This window comes from Drosophila suzukii, chromosome 2R (assembly GCF_043229965.1).
Source record: "Drosophila suzukii chromosome 2R, CBGP_Dsuzu_IsoJpt1.0, whole genome shotgun sequence".
Classification (NCBI taxonomy): Eukaryota; Metazoa; Arthropoda; class Insecta; order Diptera; family Drosophilidae; genus Drosophila; species Drosophila suzukii.
Genome location: NC_092081.1, coordinates 15,723,197 through 15,742,959, shown reverse-complemented (window position 1 = coordinate 15,742,959; position 19,763 = coordinate 15,723,197). Strand labels below are relative to the sequence as shown.

The 19,763-nt window shown below is 41.7% G+C and overlaps 1 protein-coding gene across 1 annotated transcript; it reads right to left on the bottom strand.

Moving 5' to 3' along the window:
- Positions 1 to 1,616: 1,616 nt before the first annotated feature.
- LOC108008143 (uncharacterized) lies at positions 1,617 to 19,277 on the bottom strand. Its single transcript, XM_036813543.3, has 2 exons — positions 18,556 to 19,277; positions 1,617 to 2,563 (listed from the first exon to the last, which is right to left on the bottom strand). Exons 1-2 carry the CDS (start codon positions 18,931 to 18,933, stop codon positions 2,045 to 2,047), a joined length of 897 nt encoding a protein of 298 aa, XP_036669438.3. The 5' UTR covers positions 18,934 to 19,277; the 3' UTR covers positions 1,617 to 2,044.
- Between the last annotated feature and the right edge of the window lie 486 nt (positions 19,278 to 19,763).

Sequence of the window (19,763 nt, the reverse complement as noted above, 5' to 3'; positions counted from 1 at the left end):
TAGATTCATATTCTAGCTTGTAAATATTGATTTTTAAACTACTTATCACTTAGGCTACGTTGAGTTTTGACTTAGCTTTGGTTTTCTTTACGTTTTGTTTTCATTGTTTTTCAACACTTAGGGTTTTTGGCAATTGGAGCTCTGGCCATGCCAATTTTACATTTGGCGCCGAAAGTCTCCAATTATTGGACGAATTGTTGATATACGTTGCGTATCATGCTCAAAGTGAGTGAATGAGAGGGATAGAGCCGTAGCATGAGTGGGTCAGTGGGTGAGTTAGTGAGAGAGAGATAGAGAGATTTAGGGGCTTAGTTCCTTAGATTAGCGTAGAGTTGGCAAACTCGGTTTTGGACTAGTCAGCTAAATGGCTAGTGACACTAACTAGCAGTTTTTTAATTTTGTTTTTAAACTTAAATATGCTTTATTGATGAAAAAGACAAACGCAGTGTGACCAAACCACTAAGAGAAGCTTGTTTGGTGCACAATGTGACCATGTAATCTACGGGAAACTAGGTGAGTCTGCTTTAAATCATGAAATGCGTTGGTAAACATTTATCTTAAAAACACAAACTTGTTTACCTTCCGTAAACAGCTCGTAATAATTAGCTTTAATGTTAGCTTGTTATCAAACTGCTGTTTAGTGCCAATGGCCATCGCTCGAGGCTGTTGACTTGTTTGCCTGCGTTGAGTTGTGCTTATATTTTAAAGCTTAAAGGCAATAGGTTTTGCAAACATGGCCGTTAAAGTACATATTTGTATGTAGTAGAAAAGAGTACCAGTTCGCACACACACACACAGCATACACACGCTCGTAAATATACAATATCAGCTTATAGTGGAGCACTCACAATCACATGCTTCGACAAGCACAAGTTTCAATTTGTTGCACTTTTTTGAAGCATTAAGTAGCTGCCCAAGCTTAAGTGTGCGAGTGTGTGAGTGGGTGCCCCTGCTACTGTGTGTGTGCGTCTGTGTGTGTGAGTTGGCAAAGCGGTTTAGTTTCATTTAGCGTTTAACAGTTACTAGTATTTGTTTTTTTCACTTATTTTTTCCCGGTTTGTTTCCGTTTTTTCATATTACACAACACTGAAAGCACACGTAAAGTTTTTGTTTTGTATTTCTTTTGGTTTCCTAGTTTTTTTATTTTCTGTTTGAATTTCTCTTGCACATTTAGTTAAAATTACAATTTACGCACTAAACATGCAGGGAATTTTGTAAAATTACGCGCAAATGCATTACTCCTTTAATTTATCCCTTCTGTCATTAATTTTCTACGCTTTACGATCTAGTGGTTATCGGTTTTCGAGGCCTCGACAATTTATGTTACATTTTCTATATAGATTTTTCGAAATTTCTTTTGATTTTAATTCGAGATTGCACAACAACATTTCACTCTACTTAAGTGCTAACAACTTAAATGGTATCTTTTGGGCATGTGTCTGTTTTCACATTCAAATGTTGTAAAGAATTCCATGTTAAAAAAAACTTTTGTTATATTTTCTATAGCAAAAACAATGTGACACGGATGATATTTAAAAAACAAGTCTCCTTGAAGAAAATTAGTTTTAAAGAATCCACAATTTCTGAGCAGATAAATCAAATTATACACTTCAGCTGACATAAAATCACTATAATTTTGAAAATATTTATAAAGGTGCTCAAAAGTATGCAATAAAATAAAATAAATACGTTTATCCAAGACAAACCATTGAAAACTACCATTAAAAATACAATTTTTAATCACCATTATAAGTGATTTTAAAATGTATATATGAAATTTTCTTTTGGAATTCCCTCCAACTCTTTGTTGTAAATCCATCGAAAATTACCATTTAAAATACAATGTTTAATAACCATTATAAGTGATTTTAAACCCAAAGATTTTAAGTTATTGAATCAGTGAATAAATGAAAAATGTTTTTAATTTGGAATTCGCTCCAACTCTTTGAAGGCGAAAACAGCAATAGTCCCTTATTTAATTTCAATCGTTTCCAATTCGAAACAAAAGATCGGATCACAATTACAAAATTGGGGTTTGGGGGCCTTAGGAGTTGACCAGGTTGGACGGCGACGGTGGCCACTGGCGCTTGATGACCGCAAAGTGAGTCATCTGGAAGGTGTTGGTCACCTGGCAGCGGCGCTCCACGAATCCGGTGAGGCAGTAGCCCATGTTGTAGTCCTCCATCGAGATGTTCGACGTGAGATACAGCTTGAACTCGTCGTTCCACGCGGGCAGCGACTTGTCACAACCCGTTGACCCCGTCCGAACCGCACTGGCGGGTATGGCAGGGGTGGGCGTGGCAGCCACCGCCCCGAAGCCCGCTGCCCCGCCCCCCGCCGGCGATGCCGCTCCACCGCCCACCGCCGTTGTCCGGCGAAAGTGTCCGGCAATCAGGAGAGACCCCTGCTGCTCCAGCGGCATCATCCGGGCCTTCGTTGCGCGCCGCTGGGTACCGGAGCACTCGACGATGCGACAGCGATTGGGCTGCCAGAAGCAGGGCGTGATGGTCCAGTAACTGGACGAGGCGGTTCGCGCCCAACCCTCCTCGGGATACAGCAATATCTGAAAAGGTGGCAGAGAAGATGAAACGGGAGGTGAGTGCACTGAGCGAAAGAAGGAGGTCTAGATATCGAAAAAATAATTCATATTTTAGACTAATTTTTTCTTTAAGTCACCAGAAATCGTAATTTTAATATCATAAATTGTATAATTTATACTACCATTAGTTAAAATGTACAATAGTACAAATTATAATAATCAGAAAAAAAATTACGGATTTTAATAATGATATAGTTAAACTTCGTTAAATTTTTGTTTTCCTAACTGAAAATCTTTATACATAGATATTTTATAGATCAATACAATTTAAATTATAGTAAAAATACACTGGTTTACTATACAACCCTGATGAAGTTTCCAAGATTAACCCAGGTTATTACCACATCATTCAATCTTCCTTAAGGCCAAAAAATTTCCGTCTGATTTTTAGTGGCCAAGCTGCATATGCTCGAGAAAATGGTCTTGATTTATTTTTCACCGTGTGGGTCTTTCAGGCCATAGGAGCCAATTGCAAATTGGTTTTCTGTGTCGCACTTTAATTGAAAATCGTAATTAAAATCGTGCAGATTGTTTAGCCAGGATTTGGTATCGGATTCAATGTCCATGGTACTGCACCTTAATCAAGTCCAGTGCGAGTTTTCATCATTAAGTGGGCAATTATTGTTAAACAGGCTTACTCTTAATTTGGTCAAATTAAATTGGCATAAAATTAACATGAAATTGCATTTGACGTTTTTATAGCGATGAATATTTTACCACAGGAGATCCTGCCTACAGGCGAGTATGCTATTTTCCCGATTTTCATATAATTTACTTATATCATATCAACCTGTTGTTTTTAAACAATCTCTCCTGTTAATTTGGTTGCTTCTGCTTTATCGTTTTCGTTTTTCATTTTAATATCAAACTGGAATTTTTGCCGCTGTCATTGCAACCGCAGTTGGCCAACAGTAGTAGCAGCCATAAATGAAATTCGTCAGTTAGTTTATCATTGCCAAAATGCCATTCCTCCGCTCAGCTTCAAATTCATTTACCGATTCTGTATGCGGTTTTTGCGGTCAATGCACGCGGCTCTTTTATAATTAATACATTTCACAGTCGCTAAATGCCAGACATTTCAAATATTTGCGCACAACGAGGCGTATGCTTAATAAGCGGCATACAGCCAGCGAACAGGAAGCCAGGATGGGAAATCACAGAGGGAGCGGCGGGCTAATCAAACATTGAACTTGGCTTAAAGGCTCCTGCCTTTCCAGTGCTGGCGAACTCCAAAGAAAACTCTGGCCAAATTGAAAGGGTTGAACAAAAAGGAGGAAAAGCAAATCTGGAGCCAAAGTGGGTGAAGTGGCGTGGCCAAAAGGGGGCAAAGGCCAGCGGCCAATGGCCACCGCAGGACCATGGAAATGGAACGTAACCAGGAACCAGGAGCTGATGTTTTTCAAATTGAAGTGGCTGCAGCTGCAGCTGCACAAGGATATTCGCCCCGGGGGTTCCCCAGTTTTTCCTGTTCATTCCATTCCCCATTTCGTTGTTCTCCACTTTGACTTTAAAATATAAATTCGCATATGCCTGGTGCTCTCGACTCCCAGGTAAATTGTTTAAAATTAATGCATCGCAGAGGCACTTAAAAATGCATCCGTTTACGTTTTATTTACGTCCTGACTCTGGTTGACCGAAAACAATGAGAACACCGTCGATGCGATTGAGCGTTTGAATGGTAGTGAAAAGCCCGGCCACGGCACATTAAGCTGGAAATGGAAATCCCCCGTAACATTAATGAGTATCGAACGATTTTCGCAAGGCTATGGCTGTGTGAAAGTGCCACCGGTAAATACCCGATGGTCGTGAAAAGGCATTTAACTTATAAAGGCGGGTAAATGGCTGGAAAATGCATTCTAAAGATATGAAAAACATGGCTTTTCAATAAGCATGAACTTCAGTATGAGTACTTTGCAAACGCATTTTAAACACAAAATCATCAAATGTTTCTATATTTAGATGCAAATTTCCCAAAAATCATTAGCTAGCTTTTCTGTTTAAAATTCCAAATCCATTTGCCACTTGTTTTTAGACCAATTAAAAGCGTATTTTTCTCAGTTTGCCCGTCACTTGATACCGAATATCACAGTTTCCGTGGAAAAACCAAGCTGCTGTCTGACTGCCTAGATGACTCATCAATCCCAGTCCACAAACTGCCCTTCTGGTGAACCAGAGCACGTGCTGCATATTTGTCAACTGGCCCCACATGACGCGATTGGCTTCGCTCAAATTGCACGCTCGTGTTTGGAAATTATAAAAGCACGGAAAATAGAAAATACAACCGAAAATTCGGGGAACTGGGACTGGCTAATAAGCTGCCAAAATAAGCTCGGCTGTCGTCGCGGAGATACGATACTGATGGCTCCTCTGCAACCCGATTGCCATTGCATTATTCAAAGATGCCAAAAGTGCGCGCTGCCAAATTGAAAATGCAACGGCAGCCACCGATGCACGCAACAAATCGCTTGCCACTATCAAGGGTCATAAAATCCTTCACTGCCATCCGCGCCCTTTTTTCGACCCCCCATTTCGACCCCGTTTCCAAGCTGAGCACACATATTGGTTGTGGGGTTTATGCAGCAAGGACTTGCCAGTGGTGCCCCAGAAATCACCGTTGCATTGGCCAACAGTGACTTGGGGACTCCGATTTATAAAAAATATTATCAAGCCAATTTAAGCCAAATTGTAATACCTATAGGTATACAGATTGTATACAATTATGAAGGTTAAGACGGTATTATATTGATCATTAGTACATTTAATATATATGATCCAGAGGTCCCTATTAACTTTAATATTACTGTATTAAAGCTTTTAAAAAGTTTAAAAAGAGAAGCCTAGATAATTGAGCTTCAAAACAATTTTCAGACAAAAGTGTCTAAAAGTATGCAACATTATAAGTAAGAAAATTACTTTTTTCACTTTGTAACTTTTGATACTTTTAAAAGTGATTTCAAAACCAACTTCTACACTTTTCTAGGTGTTTGTAAAATTATTAAATAAATAAATAATATAATAAATAAATAATAAATATAAATAAATATATATTAAATTGAATAAACGCTAACTTTAATGTCAAGAAAAAATGTCATAGTCTATGACTCATATAAGATTTTTTCCACTTTGAAATAGATTTTTATAAATACACAAGAGTTTTCTAACATAATTATTGGGCCATGTGAAACTAACTAAGAGTACCAAGTGACTTTTACAATTTAATTACAGTTTATTTTTGCAATTATACCCAAATAGACCTGTTTCAAAGTGACTGCTTTTCCCAACACCAATACCAACACCCACAAATACTGAGGCACACACACACAGAAAAGGGAGAGCAGACACGTACACGCTGGAAAATCACTTCCGCTTTTGAGCTGCAACGTTGGCAATTTCGCCGAGGAGGGCAGATAAATGGGATGCGGAGTGGGGGTCGAAGGGGGTCGGGGTCTGCCATGTTGGTCCAGGCCCACTGGCATCAGGTGGCGAATGCCGAATGGCAAAATCGAAAACGTGGCCAAGACTGGGTCGTCGATTCGCCGGGAACTCGAACTCCTCCTTGAGGCGTCCATAATCGATTTCTGCGCTCGAGACTCGGCGAGTCTTCCGTGGAATTGTTTGTTGACTTTGGGTTTTTTATTGCGTGCCATTTTATTGCCACCACGAGTCCACGTCGAACCCTATTCCAATTCCAACTTGGCTTCTCAGCTTCGGTTCGGTAAATAAAATGGCAAGCTGAGGGCAACCTCCATTGTCAGCAATTGGCAACTTTGTCTATTAATTTGCTTAATGAGTTCAGTGACAAATATTGAACGGCTGCAACTTAACAAATAGCTGCCAAGTTTCCAGGGACTCTGCGACTTGGGACTCGAAGCCCTCAGGATCCCAGGACCCCGATTCCTGAACTGAGCACAGAAACTTTTCTCATTTCGCTCGCCCGTTCGCTTGGCTCGACGTTAATTAATTAAGTGCTGCGGCAGACATTTCAACACTTTTACCAGTCAGTCAGCCAGTCAGAGTGTCTGTCATCGACTCAGGCATTACTTAGGCAAATGGTCTTCGTATTTGCGGGGTATATATATATATCTCTGGGCACTCCAACTTAATTACCCGCCCTCATAGGCATACTGCAGATATGCGAGAAAGGGAAGAAAGCGCCAAGGAGCCCAACGCAATCTTGTGCCACCAAATCCAGCATAAGCTCGAAAATCAAAGCTTCAACACGATTGTCTAAGCACTTGAGGAGCCCAGCCCATCGTAGCCCTCAGCCCATCGTAGCCCTTCTAGCCATCCACCCACCCACTTATCCATCCCAGCACGCAACTCCACTCAAAGGCCTCTTCGAAGATTTTTATGAACACTTCTGATGAGGAAGAGTGGGGCAAGTTTTCCGATGAGATGGGGACTTACAAGGTTGAAAGAAGCCCTAATGGGGGATTACAGGTTTTCAAACAGATTGTGGGCCTTCTCATTAAATAGCAAGGGTGGGTTCTATCTTGAGATACATGTAATTTGGTAAGTTAATTAAAAATTAAAGTAATTTGGTAAACTAAATGTATCTCACTGTTTGAATACCTGTAATCTTAAAGCATTTTCAAAATAAATAGCTTATAAATTTAAATAGGTTATCACCATCTGTGACTGTTCCTTGGAGTTTTATACTTTTTCTTAAAGTAAATAAATTCTATAGAGCTAAATTAAAGCTCTATGCCCTAGTTTTGGTCAGATGTAAGTTAAGAATAAGAAACTTAGTAGATTTTAAATTGAAATTCTCAAACACCCACTTAAAATAGGTATATATAAATGGAATCACGTAGCTCCCGCTTTAATTATTTACAGAACCCCGCCTGGTCGGTCTCATATATTCTAGAGATTTTCTCTCCCCACCCTTTGAGCAGAGGCTTTTGTTTCATCCGCTGAAAAGTACGCTTTGAGCAAACTTCCCCTCGAGTTCTTCTCGCCATTCTTACGTGTACGGAAAAGCATTCCATTGAGTTTGGGGGAAATTGAAGTTTTCCTTCGATTCATTTCTTTGCTTTCCGAGAGCGTAAATGAGTTTTTGGCTGATTGTAAAACTTATCTTTTGGCTGTTCGGCTTCGACGGCTTTGTTTTCAATTGCCAATGCCAATTGTATCGGTTATTCTCTGTTTGTATTTCATTATTCGCCTCACGCGCTCCACTATCTTCCTATCATCCTATCATTCTGCCAACCTATCCGCATCCTTTTGTCCTCCAACTGGGGCTATTCAGGCGATCCGCGGTGGATGGGGTGGTGAAAGTTTTAATAAGTTGCTCATTAGCACAGAAAATGAGGCCGGCAGACAAAATAATTTACACGCCAACATCCGTTGCAATTAAACTGCAAAGGGAGAACTTAAATTTCCGGGTTAGGAATCGCCGCTGGCTGTCTTGGCCTCCATCCTGCATCTTGGCCAAGTTTATGGCCGGCTGTGCTGGGCCGGGTAAATGTAGATGTCAACGGATGGGCCCACAGCGAAACTTTGCCCGCCAGTATTTTCTAAATTTAATGAGTTGTATTACGAGCAACTTAAAAAGGGGAAAACTCTGCCATCCCCATCCACATCTAGTGGCAGCCGCAACTTGGTGTAAACTTATATATGACAAAGTTTCTGCTCGCGAGTCCTTGCGGCGTCGCAAGTAATGCACAAATTAAAGTTCTTTGCCAAACTACACGAGGCAGTGGCTGCTAAAAGTTTCGTCCTGCTCGGCGCTAGTTGACATGTTGAGTCGCACAAGGATATGCGTAGCTACAAATTTGATATGTTAGACAAGTCCCGGCTACACGCGCCGCTGGAGGGGCATGGAAATGGGGAGTGGCAACCGGGATGTGGCAAGGGGGATGTGGGAAATGGGAATCCACTCGCAATCCTCCAGTCGCTGCACCATGGGCGATAAACGCCGGCAAACTTTGCGGAAGGATGCGGCGGATGGGGAGCAACTATTGGCACTGCCAGAGTTGCCGGGTTAATGCAAGCGGAAATATAGATATTGCTTTCAGTTCATCCATGTAAATGCAGTTTATTAGGGGATTACTGCGAGGGGAATACGCTAGAATTTTCTGAAACTATTTCAAAAGAAACTAAATATGAAAAGGGGAACCTAAAGACCAAGGTGCCGAAAAGTAGGCAACAATATATTTTGAAAAATTCTTTTTTTCTTCTAAGATGTTTGTAAATATTTTATTTTAAAGTTAAAGTTAAACTGTCCTGTTAATACTAAGTCTGATTTGAATTAATTAGCATTCACTTATCTTAAAAATCTAATTCTAAAAAATAATTTTCTTTCAATAAAATTTTCTTATAAACATACATTTTTCTTTTAATTATAAAGATCTTAATAATATAAAGATCTTTTTAAACACATTAATAACATCTAAGATAAAAAATGAAGGAAAAATATTTATTTAAAATTTAGATGAAGAACTTTTCTGCATTAACTTAAAAATATCAATATCAGTAACTTTTTCTCTAAAATCAATTCTGTATCCCGCCGCAGCCAAAAAACCCCATTAAATTTAACTTCCATAAATGTTACAGCATTTTGTCATTACGAAAGTTGCTGAATCTTCAGGCAGCCAGTTTTCACTCCAGTTTCCAGCGAGGCACACACTGTCAGCTCTTCGGATTCTGGATTCTGGGTACGCCGGTGTAAAAGATTAAGCACATTTATGTGACAAGTGCGACATCAGCGGAGACAACGAGGAGTAGGATGGGATGGGGATGGAGATGGGTAAGGGTAGGGGAATAAAGATGGGGATGGGGATGGGGATACATGTCCTGGGGAGGGATAAGGCGACAGCCACGCATGTGCCACAATTTTAAAGTTGAGCACTAATGAAATTTGAGCTGCCGCTTTCGCAGCTGCCAGGCTGCCAGGCAATTGCAACGCAAAGTTATGCCAGTGCAGAGACCAAAAATGGCATCGAATGCGGGAATCCGGCTATCCGGATGACAAGACGTGTTCTGGGCCTGATACTCCGGCTTATAGGAGTGGCGAGGAGTTTTCGGGAGTCTTGTTAGCCGGTTAATGCGCCACAGAGGTGGCAGCTTAAAGTCCCTGGCTCGAAACACTCGACTACAAGGCAGATGTTTGGCCCTGGGAATTGTCTCATTAGGGGCAGAGGTCCCGGTCACGCTTCAATTCACAGACTGGGCTCAAAACTTTGCCCAGTCACCGCGCAGAATAGCTCATCAATAACCCATTTGTGCGGCACTCGGTGGCCGGGTCACGGGTCACGACCTTACCCACGGGCATTGAGGATGGGGAATCGGAAACGGAAACAGCTTTGTGCCCCGATATCCTTGTGGATACAAAACGGTGAGCCCCGTTTATTCACTTTGCCATTCATACGGCGGCCCATAAATCAGGTCGTGGTCCCCCTGAGCTTATAAATCTCCCACATCTGCGCTTTTCATTGGCAATCAACGAATCAGCGAGGAAATGCTTCTTTCAGTTATTTTTAATGAGAGCTCCCATTGCCTCCCATCATCTTAAAGCGGTTGCAAAATGTTCACGAATTTCGAACGGAGAAATCTGGAAATTTCAGCCGGGGCATGCAACATGTTGGGCGTGTAATGTATGGCAATGCCTAACAGACGAAATGAAATGAAAATTTAATAAAATAAAAGTATACGACTTGGTGGGCCTGCTGCGAAGCGAAGACGATGACGGAGCCCCGGGCCTAAAGACGTTTGCTTTAAATGAAGATGTATGCCAGCCGGGCGTATGAGTAATATGCGCAAATATGCGCATAAAATAAAGCAACTTGTAGCAATTTCCCCTGCTCCGGTGCCCTTTTCCCCTTGTCCTCGCCCTCCTCCGATTCAGATTCCCTTGGCTCCTTTGGGCCTGGTTTGTTGCCACTTTGGCGTCTTTGGCTGGCTTCTTGTGTTTAATTTAGGCAGCCATAAACGTAATGCGGAGCCTCAAGTACTCGGATCCAAGATCCATGAAGGAGAGTCGTCCCAGGCAAACCGAATTTATATGGCGGCACATAAAAACCGGGTAACCTTTCCCTCACCGCTCCTTTTGTGTTTAATTTCCTGAGCATGGCTGACATAAAATAGAATTTTATTTGAGACTGCTTTAAAGACCGAGATATTGTCTTTCCAGCTCCAGGCATTAACCCATTACACGGCTAGAATTTCCGTTTTGGGACTGGGCAAAAGTATATCAAAGGCGGAATTTTAACTTGAAATTTATATAGCTTTTTTATGATCCTAGTAAATAAAGAAAGAATTTAATATCATATTTAATGCCTATATTAGGTAGGTTGTATCTCAGATATAATGGCGAAATATGACCATTAAATTCGAGGGACATTTTACTTATGGTAAATTTAAATTAATAAGGAGCTTTTTTAAACAACGTAGGATAAGAAAAGGATTTGAAAGATACCCAAAATCATTGGCTTTGTCCAAAAACTTGTAATATTTTATTAAAAAGGAAAATTGTGTTATTCAGACAGCGACTATATTCTTTTGTATCCTTAAAAATATTTAACATTTTCGATTTAAATTTTAGTATATTAATTCTAAGAGTTTGCTGTATGGAAAAAGTAAATAAAATACGTTGGACTCATATCTCGGAACTCAAAGACATATCTTCTTCAATTTTTGTTAAGCAATGTTGTTTGAAATTCGCGGAAGAGTTCAATAGAAAAGGTCCCTTCGACTGACGGAAAGTGCAAACAATTTCCAATCACAAACTTGAAAGCCCCTATCATTGTTTGCCGCCAGCCTAAATGCTCGTTCCCATTGTGTGCGACCCAGTTGTCCCATTGTGCGAGGTGCTGTGATGTGAGTGCTCGACATCAAAGGCAGACCTCCTCGTCCTGGGTGTCCTGGCGCTGGATGTCCCGGTGTCCCGGTGTCTTTGGCTGGCATTCGCATTCTGTTTGGCTGCCAGCACGTTAGCATATCACCGATGCCATGCCATCCATCAAATATCGCGCGTCCCACGCGAGCCATTCGCGTCCTTCGAAGGACTTCGTCGGGATGGGATGGTATGGTATGGGATGGGAATGGGGGTTCTGCAAGTGACTCCTGCTCTGCCTGCTGTCAAAATTCGTCAGAGCAGCCTTTAACCAGGACTGTACAAGACATTTTAAGGCCGACACACTCTCTCGAGGTCATGAAATTTTAACTTATTTTGTTGTCTACTCCATTGAATTAGCCCTTACACACACACTCGAGCGGAGATAATAAATTGAATTAAATTGATGCGCATGGAAATTCTTGATGTTGGCCCTTGCCAAAGGAGAAATTCATTTAATTTTTGGCTCCAATGTCTTTTTAATTCGCCTTGTTTTCGGTGCTGCTCTTGTAGGTGGCTCAATATGGCTGATATGGTCTGCTAGCCAGAGCCAAAATACTGTTGACAGCACATGTGGCACATGGCAGAGAAATGGTTTTTTCCCTCACTTTTTTTTGGGGCTAATCAAGCGGCAGCTGTGTGCCAAGTGGGGGAAATGTGGAATATTGCCACAGGGATATATTGCCTTTAAATTCACTTGACTAAAAAACCCGAACTTATCCTTTAATCTCGCACTTAACGTGAGCTAAAGCATACTTTTCAGGGCCAGACAGACGGGCTAAATAGATGCAGCAATAATTAACTGCATCACGCCGCCAGCTGAGTCGCAGGAGAAAAGTGGAAAAACAGTGGAAAAGGTCGAGTGACCTCTTAACCCCCCACAGCCCCTCGTTTCCCAGCAGCTTAACGTGGCATTAACGCAATTTGTCACAGCAGAACAGACACCAGAGAGCCGGCAGCTTAGCTCCAAAACTTTGGCCTCCCCAGGAAAATGTAAAGAGGAAACATTTTGGCTTGTGTGTATAGAGAAATAAGTAGGTGGCTGCAGGGCCTGTGTCTTTATTTCTATTTTTATCTTTACATTTATTTTTGTTTTGCAACATTGAGCTGACAGGTGAAATGAAATTGCGTGGGCTGCATTTACACATTTCTTCGCAGCATTTTCTACATTAACTTTGGCTTATCCCCCGGCACTGGCACCACTTTGAATATGCCACCATGGAGATGAAAAAATTCCAGAGAAAACATTGACAGCCACAGCTAGAGGTAGGTACGAATTTTCCTTTACCATTTCCACTTGTAGTTTGTAGCTAAAACTGCAAAATGACAGCACACTGTGGTTTAAACAAGGAATACCAGGCAGGTAAGCTCTCGAAGGCAGCTTAGCAACAATAATGGCCAAGATATTTGCCCAGATTTTGCAGACTGCAAATGCAAGCCAAAGTTTTGGGCCAGTAGCTTTTGGAAATTACGAGAAATTTTAATTCGGCAATATGAGTTTTGAATACTTGTGGTCCTTAAGGTGCTATATACACTTGTAACACAACAAAGCTAGATTACTGCGATTTTTATTTAAAAGTTTAATTTAAATTCTGTTTGTTGTTGCTTAACTCGTTTTTTAGAACTAACAAAATTATAAATAAATTAAAAACTTAAATTACTAAGAAAAATTAAAACAATCTGAATTATAGTTTTCACATATAAACACAGTTCCGAGATAATCGCACTTAAATTTTCAAGTTTTCTTCCTCGGCACCCAAAGTTAGTTAGCTATATTATGCTATATCTTGGGTTCAAACCGTCTGATCAGTATGACTTTTACCAAAAGAAGAAGGAATACAAACAATCGCATATTTCAAAGTATGATAAAAGTATTCGAACTGAAATACCTTAAGCTTCAAGCTACCAAGTCACTGTGGGCCCCATAAATCCTGCTGGCCATGTTGCACTAGCCGCAATTAGAAAACCTGCCACTCAGTTGCTCATTGATAGCTTTAAGCTGCCAGTGCCACTTGCCTCTTGGCACCTACCTCCTACCAACTACCTCCTACCAACACCCACCACTTACCACAAAAGAGCCGAGCAACCAGTCAGCAAAATCGCGCATACGGCCCGTGGCCAGCTGCATCAGCTTGAATGGGAATAGCAGCAAATCGCCTTAGCAGCTTGCGGGAAAACCCTAATAAACCAGCAAGGAACTGCACAGTTAAGCCTTCTGCGGCTGCCACGCCCCTTTCCGCCTGCCGCCTTCCGCCTTCTCAATAGTAGGCGTTGCCTTCAACTTTGACCAGAGAACGATTTAAATCTTTGCTGGGGAATATAAATTTAAGAGTGCCCCGCTTACTTATCTAAGTCTATGACTTTGGGTTAGGCGTTCGGGATTCGACGATGAGTCAGAGAGTTGGGATCTCGGATCTGATGAGGAGAAATGGTATGCCAAGGGATGGGTTCGGATGGCTGTGCTTTTTATGCCCGCCATTTTGCTGCTGTCTCTTGGCGGAGGAGCTGCCACTGCCGCTTCTTGCTACAAATCATGATAATAAATTCCAATTTTATTTAGTCAGTGAGGCGGCAAAGCACCCTTGTCATCGTCATCGCCAACGAAAAAAAAAGGGCAAGGGAGTATGGAGGGGTATCTTCCTTCAGCCAAATAAAGGCAACCGAAGCGCTTCATCTGCTGGGCAAAAAAAGGGTCTGTGTTTCAACTACTTGGTTTAACGGGGCTCAGTTTTATGACTTTTTATTTTATACACATTCAACTTTCCAGCTTCATTCTGGCCGCCAGTTAAATAAATAAACTACCAAATTGACTTGGCCCGCTTGACTCTTGGGCAGACATAATCAGGCCTGATTATAATGAATATTTGGGGCTGGCCAAATCAGCAAACAGCAAAACCAGAGGCGTCACTCCGTCGGCCAGCTCATCAGTCAGGCAGGCCAGCGCAGTTTGGAGTGGACCGCAGATGCCTCGTTATTCCATTGCCACTCCCCTAAACCCTGCACCCTGAATCCCGAGTCCTGCATCCTGCCTCCTGCATCCTGCTCGAAAACTGAGAGCTACTGCAGCATCAGCATCAGCGCCAGCCAAAACACATTAGCCGTGTGCTAAAAATGTCGCACAGCCCAGTCGGCCCAACGCACATATCCTTCGAGGGGAGTGCCTACAACTTTACGACCCATTTATAAGAATTATCTAAAGTTTAAAAAATATTAAATACTTGATATAAGTCCAGTTTTATATAAGTGCTATATACTATACTGCTATATACTCACGGGGGCCGTAGATATCTCTTCTCTGATCATTTTTTCAAAATATCTATAACACCTCCATTAGTTACGGGTTCCTACATATATCTTCTCCGTTTTTTTTCAATATTGAATCCTAATTTATGTAGTTTTTATTGGCGTTCAAAAAAATGAATTCTAAATAAGTATATTTATCAGATTTTTAAAATTTCAATTAAACTATTTAGGTGATACTTGGTTAAGTTGTTATACATATCAGCATTTTTAAGGCTTATAGATCCCTATGATACTTTTAATGGTTCTTGACATTAAAAAGATGTGTTCTAAATAAGTATTCATCAAATTTTTAGGACTATAATAAAATTATTATTTTTTAATATAGTTTTTAGTTGTTTTCTGAGTTTTAATGTTTAGATACCTATGATACTTTTAATGTTTGTTGCTATTACAAAAATCTATTTTTAATAAGATTTTAATATAATATTTAGGAGCTATTTGGTTAAGTTCTTATATATATCAGTATTTTAAATGTTTTCAAGTCCTTATGATACCTTTAGTTTATGAAAAAAAGAGCGTTTGAGGATTACAGGTTGTTAAATGGAGATAAGTCCAATATTTGTTAGAAATCTCCTATTAATTGAACATTTCACAAGTGACCCTCGTTAGCAGTGAGTGACCAGGCGGAGGGTCCTTTTTTCAGTTGGAGCTGAGCTGGCAGGACATGTGGCAGTTGGCAGTTTGCTGCGCTTTCCCCGCCCGGCCCCGCCCCTTCCGCCTCCTGCTTTTGGCTGTGGCTCTTCATTGCCTGTTGGCAATTACAACGTTGCAATGTTGATGGCATTTTCTTCCTTTTTTATGCATACGTATATGTATATGCATCCACACACACACACACATTCAGGACTCACAGACAGCCAGCAGCAGCAGCTTACAAGGACATTCTGGGGGGGTTGGGCAGTGGGGCGGACAGGGGGTGGGTAAATGGGCGGGGACAGTGGCTAGTCACTTCCGCCTTCCTTCAAGAGGTCGTTCGTTTTTTCATAATACCCTTTCTGCTCTTTGAGTTCCTTCAGACCCTGATTGCATTGGCCTTTGTGCAAGTGAAGCTAATTAAACGGCGTAAAGAAAGGGTGATTATAACGAAAAGTGCAGATTATAAAACATGAAGGATATTGCATTAGCCACAGTGTCTGCTCTGATAATGGGCCAAATGGGGTGTATCATTCAATCAAACTTTGACTTTATCGATTTTTCATTAATTCGCATATGCTTCGATGTTCCCTGACTTTCGAGACACCTTCCCTCCCCAAAACGAACTCAACCGTTAATGTAAATATATCTCACAGCATTATCGCATTCGGTTAAGAGGGTAAACTTCACTCGACAGATTTCACTTGCAACATTATCCGTATCCGTTTAAAATATATACAATCATCTGGGGGTTGGTTTCCGTTTTTTGGGTGGTTGCAACTGGATACCATTTATTCTGTATACAAACAGTTTTTGTTTTACCTAAGCAATTGCTATTGCTATTGCCATTGCTTCATTATAAAATCGATGGGGGGACAAAGTGTAAACTACCCTTTGAGGGCGCAACTAGGGGGTAATCAGATTGTTCATCAAAAGGAGCGGAGTCCTGCTGCTCAAAGCGGTTGATTCAATGACCGAGTAAAGCTTTTCGAATTGAATTTTACGGGAGCGGGCCCCCAGAACGTCTGCGACTCCGTCGCTCGGTTCCTCTGGACCTGGTTCCTCGTTGTCAACGGATTGGTGTTAATGTCCTTTGGCATTGTTGCACTGCCAGGACGACCAGAACGACCAGAGCGACCAAGGCGACCGGGGCCACAAGTCGACTGTGTGCAAAATAGACTGAAATTGATGATGTCACTTGATAGGGCGAATGGGTTTTTCATTTTTCACTTCTCGCTCTCATCCGTGCCCCTGCCCAATCTTCGGGGGTCCTGCAGATCCTTCGTGTTCGTGTTGTTTAACAAATTCATCCTGTTGCTTGCGCTTCAGTGCGTGATGCCCAGCAGATTGCAGATTGCGAGTGCAGGGTGAGTGTGTGTGCCAAATGTGCATTTGATTCAGACACACACTCATGCAGAGAAAGCAAAATCGGGCAGTGAAATTTGGGACTATACAAATATAATCTCCTTCAGAAAATTTCAAATTAAAGTAAACTTACATTCCAAGGACACAAATTACTTTCAATATGCTTCAGTACTTCTATCTAGTTAAAAGGAGTATTATACTTTTTTTATAGAATACTTTTTATGTATCTATATAGAAAAATAGGATCTATAAATCGTAACATATAATCGACGGCTTCGACTATTAAATACCAGTTATTAAGCTAAGGGGAGTGCGAGGGAGATGGAGATATGCATGCAGCAAATAGGCTGTTTCCGAAATTGCACACTTTATTTGTTTATAACTTTTAAGTGATTGGACCGATTCAAACAATTTTTGGTATGTGGATGTCTACTGCTAATCGAAAAAAAATTCAATTTACACATTTACCAAATATTTACTTAACAACATATTCACTTTATATTTTATTTTAGAAAATATCATTTAACAAGATTAAATGGTGATTAGATATTTTCTTATCTTTAACAATCTTTTATAAAACCCATGTTATGATTTTAACAGTTTGGCTTTGTAGTTATTTTCCCAGTGCTGTGGCATAATTGAACATCTCTCTTTCTGGGTTTTTCGGAATAGAAGGAACACGCAGCCATTGTTGTGCATCGACCTGTTTGATTGGCTTTTCTTTTGCACGTTTTTAATTAGTGGGAATTTGGGGAGATCGGACGAAAGCGGGTCCGCAGCCATATTCTGTGGAACGGAATGGCATGCTGTCCTTTGGCGCATTAAACAAACGAAATATTTCATAAGCGCATTGCGCTCTGGCCACAATGCCAAATGATTTATATGCAAAGTGGCATAAGCACTATATATGTGTGTGTGTGTGTATAGTGTGTGTGTTGGCCCTGTTTTCCCAGCCCTATTCCAATTTTACCTAGGCCAAACCAAACAAACCGGTAGCAATCGAGCGAACTTCACTCCGCAGCTTTGGCTACAAATTTTCCAAAATGTATAACAAAGGCCCACACACACACACATACACGTGGATAATTGTGGGGTTCCCCCTGGAAGGACGAGGGATAAAGGACCCCAGGGTATTGGCTACCTTACGGTTGAGTGGCTCCTCGTGGCTCACAGCTCACAGCTCATGGCTCATGGCTCATGGCACTTTGGCGCCAGCGCTCCGGCTTTGGGGTCTTTGCCTCGCAATGGATGACAATGTAACCAGGAGACTGTAAAATTTATGCACTTTTAGGATTGTTTGCAATGTGCCAGCAAGGGGGAATGGTTCCATTATGCGATAAGCATTGGGATTCTCTTAAGGTGTTTTGCTATACCACCAAAGAAGGGGCTATTCTGTGCCAGATTCTCAAGATACTGCAGCTGCACTGGGTCAAACTAGAAATAAATTATCCAGTCATTCTAGCTGGCAAGAAGGATAAGGATCTGAAATGAAGGTTGTAAGTATATACCAATACATTGTACCTTCATCCACTTAATGAAATGATATCATGTCTTAAACTGTGTAAGCTGAAGTTTCAAAGTTGTTAAAGAATAAAATGTAGGTTGTCTGATTCAGCTTTGCTCCCTTTTCAAATCAAATACTTTTAAGCCAAGTGCAGCCCGAAATCCATCCTAGAGTAAGCCTTGATTATTCCACATCAAGTCAATTGAAGCCACTGAATGCAAGAGATTCGACTGCTGGGATATTCTGCGCATCTCACAGAATCACCATTTCTTTTGTGCGGGTAAACCCATTGAAATTCCCCCTTCAGCAGCGACTCACCTTGTTCGAATTACCATTGAATTTCAATAGCTTCTTGCAGGACTTGCCGCGACTCTCGAAGTAGATTTCCTGCGGCGTCCTGCGGCGTCGTTGTCCGGAAATCGCAGCTGTTGTTGTTGCACTCGATGCGGCTCCCTTCCGCTGCAGTTGCAACTGGGAGATGTGATCGCTGCCCGCCACCGATTGGGTGGCCTTATGGCGGCTCACACAAAGGAGGCGGCTCAAGATGCCGCAACAGCCGCTGGGAGGCGGCGGCCCCAAACCGGAAGTCGCCTCACTTCCGGCCAACGGCCCATCTGCATTGTTGTTCGAGCAGCGGGCGGATATGGTCATTAGGTTGCCATGGCGGCCAGTCGGGCGATTAACGTCCATTTCCATGTTGGCTAGCAGCGGAATTGTTGCCTACTTGGCGGCGTCGTCTTCCTTTGTTGATTTTTCTCAATTTCCAGAGATTGTTTACAATTTTTGATTGCGGTTTCTTTGACCGCAGGCTGTGTTGTCCTGTGGCCTGTGTCCCTTCCCTCTTCTTTTTTTTGTCAATGTCACTGCTTTGTTGTTGTTTACTGAGTGGTTAAAGTTAAAGCCAAAGAACTTGGCGCCCTTACACAGACACCACACACACACACGCGCGCGCACAAAACACGTAGCACTCACACCAAAAATGGGAAAATGTGGAAATTCCGCAGGACTTTCCAGCGCGACGAAGTTCACTGGACAAAGTCAGCGAGCCAACTGATAAAAGCCATGGTCTTGTGCCTCGAACATTTGCGCTCTGCGGCAGGGTTGCCAGCTTTGCGAAAGAGAAAGAGACAGGAGCAAAGGATGAAAGAGAGAGCTAGAGCCGAGCGAAAGAGAGAGTGCGCAGGCACACGAATCCTTGGCACACGAATCACCTTGTGTGCATGAATGAAGTTAAGTTATTACGCCTTTTTTGCGCCCCATAGTTCCGTAGTTCTTGCTGTTTACGTTTCCCAGGGTCAAAGTTGTACAGCCTCTCGCTTTATGTTTGTAATTGTTTGTGCGGCAACCCAGCGACGCCTCATGTTAGGCAGCGAATTTTTCGGTTCTCGGCGGGGCAACATGCCAGTGGTAATGGGTACCAAAAAGGGTTTTTATTAAGCCTGGGGAAGCAATTAATTTGGATAATTGTAACCTCTCAAAGCCTTTAAAAAAACTATACTTCATGATGGGTTTTTAATACCAAAAGG

What these genes read in the sequence shown, in the direction of transcription:
- LOC108008143 (XM_036813543.3), bottom strand. Translation starts at nt 18,933, where the DNA reads ATGGAAATGGACGTTAATCGCCCGACTGGCCGCCATGGCAACCTAATG. An exon ending in TCAATGGTAATTCGAACAAG is followed by an intron (nt 2,564 to 18,555) that starts GTGAGTCGCTGC and finishes CCACCTTTTCAG; the next exon opens with ATATTGCTGTATCCCGAGGA.